The sequence below is a fragment of the Anticarsia gemmatalis genome, chromosome W, assembly GCF_050436995.1.
Source record: "Anticarsia gemmatalis isolate Benzon Research Colony breed Stoneville strain chromosome W, ilAntGemm2 primary, whole genome shotgun sequence".
NCBI classification, from domain to species: domain Eukaryota; kingdom Metazoa; phylum Arthropoda; class Insecta; order Lepidoptera; family Erebidae; genus Anticarsia; species Anticarsia gemmatalis.
Window position 1 is genome coordinate 1,467,625 of NC_134775.1, and position 6,000 is coordinate 1,473,624.

At 45.2% G+C, this 6,000-nt stretch overlaps 1 protein-coding gene across 1 annotated transcript; it reads left to right on the forward strand.

The window, feature by feature from the left end:
* Positions 1–4,632: 4,632 nt before the first annotated feature.
* On the forward strand, positions 4,633–5,793 carry LOC142985777 (uncharacterized). The gene has a single exon (XM_076134022.1). The coding sequence runs from the start codon at positions 4,633–4,635 to the stop codon at positions 5,791–5,793; it is 1,161 nt and encodes a 386-aa protein (XP_075990137.1).
* Positions 5,794–6,000: the final 207 nt, after the last annotated feature.

A 6,000-nucleotide genomic window follows, 5' to 3' on the forward strand; every position in this document is an offset into this window, starting at 1 on the left:
CCTGAATTGAACAAATGCTCGCACGTATTTGTGCGATGCGATAGGTTAAGAAAAAGTCTGACTCCGCCCTATGAAGGGCCATTCCCAGTGATTAGCAGAACAGACAAAGCATTTATCATTAAAAGAGGAAATAAAGACAATACAATATCCATAGACCGATTAAATCCTGCATTTACGATGAATAGTGAAACTATGTACGTGCCAATCTCAGAGAACACACAAAGCAATTCAAGCACGTACATCACGAGAACAGGACGAGCCGTCAAGCCAGTGGTACGATTTAAATATAGCTGATTCAAGCCAATCACCTGTATAAATACCCACGGCAATTAGAAGGAAAACATCATTCACCGTCAAAATCTCAAGAATGGGCAACCAAAGTTCCAAGGACCAGATCACTTACAACATGGACAACTGCCTCAACCAAAACGAGGCAGACCAGCTCAAGAACCTCGTCTTAGAAGAACTACGATGGACGAGGAACATCGCCATCGGACAAATCATAGTCTCCTTAGGAATTGCCCTCTTATACGGAATAATGAAGACGGTGGACAAAAGAATACGATCAATAACAGGAAGTAATCAACATAAGTGCAACGGGTGACAACAAACATTTTTTTAATTATATATTTTTTAATTAAGGGGGGAGTATATGTAGCGACATCATCGTACATAATATAATCGACGTAACCAGATAAGGCACACCATAAGATAAAGTAGAGATTAAGTTAGATAGCAAAAACGCACGTCCTTTATTAGTATATAAGCACTCAGTATATGTAAAATAAATTACTTAAAAACCATCAAGTGTTTCACTACATCTCCTTGCCGGACCATCGGCAAAATGAATATCCGTGAGCATATCCACTAGTTTTTCTTGAACATTTTGTATGTTCGAGATTAAATTATTTGCTGTCATGGCCGATAAAGTAAATTCGTTCATGACACCAATGCTTTTAACTTCTTGAGTCAATGTGTTCGTAGCCTTGTTTAATTCATTTAAACGTTGATTGATTACTTTGTGCTGTTTATTTATAGTATTTTCAATTCTTTGAAGAACATTGTATTTTCCTTCAATTACAGATGTTTGATTTTTATACAAATTAACTAAATGCTGCTGGTTAGTTCGTATAAGTGATATATCTTTTTGATATTGTTCGGCAAAGCGATCGTCTAGTACTCCGAACAATGTATTAGCAAGGTATCCTATTCCATTAACAATGCCGCGCCGTTCGCGAGTACTTGTGGTATTTTGATGACCAAGTAGAATACGGTTAGTGAACTCTACTTCTGAGAAACTGTGACGTAGTTGCGATAAAACAACGTCACAATGTGACGTCGTACTTATAGACGTACACATAGTTTCAAGATATGATTGATATTTTTGTAATGCTGTCATGCCTTCCCAATATGGGTTCATGTTGTAATAAACTACTAATTTCCATTGATCACGCGTTAGTTTCATATTGCCAATTTTATCGAAATATAATCCCTGAGAAATGTTTAGTTTTGTTATGTTATATGAAGAAAACGAGTTACCAATTAGAGACATAAATAAAATGAACGATATTGCTAGTGATAAGAAACTATTTGTCGTTGTTGTTCTTCTCTTCCTAGTTTGCTCAGGCACCTTTTCTTCTGCTGCTTCTTCGTTTAAAGATGGCTCACCTACGCAGCGGTACTGGCTCCGGCTCACCTACGCAGCACCTGCGTGGTATGCCCTCACGTACGAGAAGAGCCGGCGAGCTTTGCGCGTGCAACAATCTCTTGCGCTGCGCACCATCGCCGGCGCCCCAAGGTACGTGAGGAATACCACCATCTCACGCGATCTCCGCGTCGAGAGCCTGGACGACTTCGTGCGCCGCCTCGCCGCCTCCATGTTCGCGCGTGCCGACGCGTCAAACCTGGCCCATATCCGGGACATAGCGCCATGGCACGCGCGGCCACCCGACCGCAAGAGGCTACCACGCGACCTGCTCGCGACCACGCAGGCGGAGGACGTCCCTCCGCGACCAGAGGCCGGCGGCCAAGCCCCAGGTGCGGCCCAGGTGGCCCGCACCCCGGACAACACAACGCCCGCCGCTTCCGCTGCGCCGCACTCACGACCGAGTGCGTCGCACGCAGCGGAGCCATCACCACCCGCTCGTCGCGCTCCCGTTGGGTCGAGCGCGACAGCCCCACCGGACTGACTCACCGCGCACCGGGCTCCCGCCGCCTGCCTCGGCGGTAGAGCCCGGTGCAACACCGACAGGACGCGCCGCGCTCCCTTCAGGTCGAGCGCGGCGCCCACATAACGACCTGCGCTGGGCCCTCCGCCATCAAGGCGGCAAGCCCGGCGCCCTCGCTGCGCGATGCGGAAGCCACGCCTCGCCGCAGTTGCCCCTCTCCGCCTGCGAAGACGACCGCGTATATGCTGCGATACACGCCTCGTTCGCAGGAGACGGGAGCTCTCATCACGTCGGGGCGATCTCGCCCCGCATCCCGTACGCAGCCGCACATCACCGCCTCGGCCCTAAACGCAGGGAGTAAGGATCGATAAAGCCTCCCCCCTGGCTGGCGCCCCCTCGTTGGGCCTCCTATGGGGCAACCATAGGTCTCACCCGACACGGGGGCGACCGCCGGGAGGAGTGAAGCTCGATCCCCAAACCTTGCGACCAGGGCCGTAGGCACTCGTCCGCCATGGGGGAAATTCCCCCCACACCCAAACACCCGCCCCTAAGTTTAGGGGCGGCGAACAAAACACCCCAACAAGGGGACCTACCAGGTCCCGATGTTGGCTCCACGTGTCCCGTAAGGGGCACTGTGAAGACTTCGACAGCCACTCCGGGAGTCGAGTGTCGACGCTCACGCGTAGAGCTCGTGCGTGCGTTTATTACAAGTTTTATGAGTAATATTATTATAAAAACGTTTAAAATAGAATGGCAGGTTTAAAGCATTACTCATTTGATGGATGTTTGTCGAAAAAGAAGGACGAGGAATTGTAATTTTTTTCATTACCTACAGATGAGGAAAGAGAAGTTCAAATTCATTTAAAAACTATAAAACTTTACAGTAGGTACCTACCTACCACAAAATAATAGTACTAACTATAATTAGTTACTTTGTTGATACTAACAATAATATGGACTCATGTCTGAATTATTAAGGAATTTGATACTTTATAATTACGAGAGCAACTTGCAAATGTGACTACTGTGAAGACTTCGACTGAGGAGTGCCGGACTCAGGGACGGCACGCTCCGGTTGTACGCTCTGCATCGACTTAGGTCGGTCAAGCCTACTCCGCTTCTTGCCGTGTTTGAGACTCCAGTCGGGTATTGTAGGTATGGTGTGTTGGTATCGCTAGCGGTCCTCACAACATATTTGCAGTATACGACACCCGCAGGGTTAATATATCTAGCCGTTATACCAGATCGTTTTTTCCTAAGATATTTATTGTTATTTTGTTAGTAAGATCATACTTATTGTTTATATAATTTTTTGCAAACCAAATAAAAATCTTTGTTTATTTGCTGATTGTGAGTTTGGTATTATTTCACACAAAAAGCCCTTACAAGTTGAGTTTTAAATAATTTAATGTCTAGGTTTTTCAATGTGCTAGGGATTTTATTAAAAATCCTAGGCGCCATACAAATCATACTTTTCGACAGTAGAGCTGTTTTTGCTGTATGCATACATAATCTTGTTTCGTCCCGTCTATTTCTTACAGTTCTGTCTGATAGTCGTGGGAAGAGATCAGGATTGTTTTTTACAAAGAGAGCTAATTCCAGTATATATAGAGACGGTAAGGTTAATATTTTATGTTTTTTAAAATATAGTACGCAACTATCAGTTTGTTTGTTTTTGTTGTTTGAAAACAGCTTCTTTATTGACTGAGTTTCCCCAAAAGATTATTCCATATCTTAACACAGATGCCACTAAGCCATAGTAAGCCGTAAGAAGTGTAGCTGTGTTTACTGTAGGTGCTAGTTTGTAGAGGGCAAATGAGCTGCTGCTAACTCTTCTACACCAACTGTGTAGAAGAGTTGTAACTGTGTAGTTCTGAGTGAGTTTTCCAATTAAGCCTATCTATATATCTATGTGTAAACCAAGAAACTTTGTATCAGCTGTTTTTACTATTTGGTAGTCGTCATATTTGATATCAAATTCTATTTTTGGATGTGTTCGTTGTGAAAAAATCATAATTTGGGTTTTGCTAATGTTTATTTTAAGATTATTATTATTTAACCAATTTATAATCTGCCTAATATATTTGTTTATTTCAATTTCGTATAATTGTGTATTTGTGCATGGAATTATAATTGTGCTATCGTCAGCAAAGAGAGTCATGGGTTGATTAATTGCTTTAGGCAAGTCATTAATGTAAACAATAAATAACAACGGAGCTAACACCCCACCTTGGGGCACCCCGTACGTTACTATACGTTCGTTAGATAAGTAGTTTATTTCTCTTTTTGTTTGTATGTTTACTTTGGTTATTGACATGATCTGTTTTCTTTTCGTGAGGTAGGATGATATTAGTTAAAGGACGTTACCTCTTGTTCGATGCGCGCTCAAATACGGACGTGCATTAGTAGGCTCTGAATATTATTTACTTTCGGTGTTGCGCGGCCGTAGCCGTTGCACGTGATCATGGCTATGAGTACTCAACTTATAGCTAATGAGCTGTTGGCATTTATTCAAAATGCCATTGACACTATGGACGAGGTCAGCGTGATGCAGATCTGCAAGTCCAATTTCAAAGAAGAGGACATCAGCAGCGGTAAGAGATTGTTATACCAGTCCCTTGGCAAGCTGGACCAGATGCCGTCCCGCAGAAGAGATAGGACGGAGAAGAGCGTGCAAGACATCATCGCTTTGCTGAAGGTAATGGATCCGGACGACGTGCCGACCTTTGTGGCGAAGGAGCTGCATAAACTCCCACCTGTCACATTCGACCACGTCGACGTTACCAGGCTGTTAAAAGACATCACGTTCTTAAAGTCGAGTCTGGCTGAGATGCAGTCGATGCTGGAGGTGTCCAATAACACCATCGGTGAATTGCGTGAGGAGGTGGCGCAGTTACGTGGCGCTGTTTCGTCATGTAAGTCACCCGACACCTCCAACGTCAACACACGTCGCGGGGCGCAAAACGCATCCGTCGGCAATTTGGAAGCGGCGAGTCCTAAGTCGTCGCTAGCTGCCGAAACTGCTTGCGTCGCACCGCGCCCCGCCGCCGGCCTCGTCCCCCCAACAACATCGGTAGTGACACGTGCCGCTACGTCAACACCGACACGTGCCTGCGCGGTAGTTGCCGCCAACCAACCAGCTGGACAACCACCACAGTGGCGACAGAAAGGGGATAAGAAGATCACTATGAGATCAGACGTCAATCCGCATCAGGGTAAAAAGAACGAGGCTACGTGCGAAAAGGATGGCTTCATCAAGGTGGAGAAGAAAAAGAGGAAGCCAGCTCGTCGCAATCAGTGCGGTACTGCACCGACCGGACCGAACCATCTGCTGCGTCCAGCCGTGCCTGCGACGCTGTTGTACGTGTCCCGCCTGCACTACTCAACAAAGGCCGAAAACATTGTAGAGTACGTCCAACTGAAAAGCAATTTCAAACTGAGGGTCGACCAGTTGCAGTCTTGTCACAATGTGAATTTCAACTCATTTGTGGTGAGAGTGCCGACTGAGCATCTGTCGACCTTCATGAAGGAGGAATTTTGGCCGAGAGGTGTTGTGTTCCGGCGGTACAGAGGACGGCTACCCGACACCACGCGTCAGGCGACACCTGGATCACGTGTCACTTAGAATAAGTTATATGTATTTTGTATGTATTAGTCTATTTATAAGTTGTATTTTGTTTATTGTATTACTATGGGCCACAGTTGCCTGAAATAAAGGAATAAATAAATAAAAAAATAAAAAAAATAAATACCGTAGCACTCTAATTTCTGTTTTATTTCTGATGTATTGATTTTGTAAACGTTTTGGGCTCTCTTTGTTTGATTAATGTTT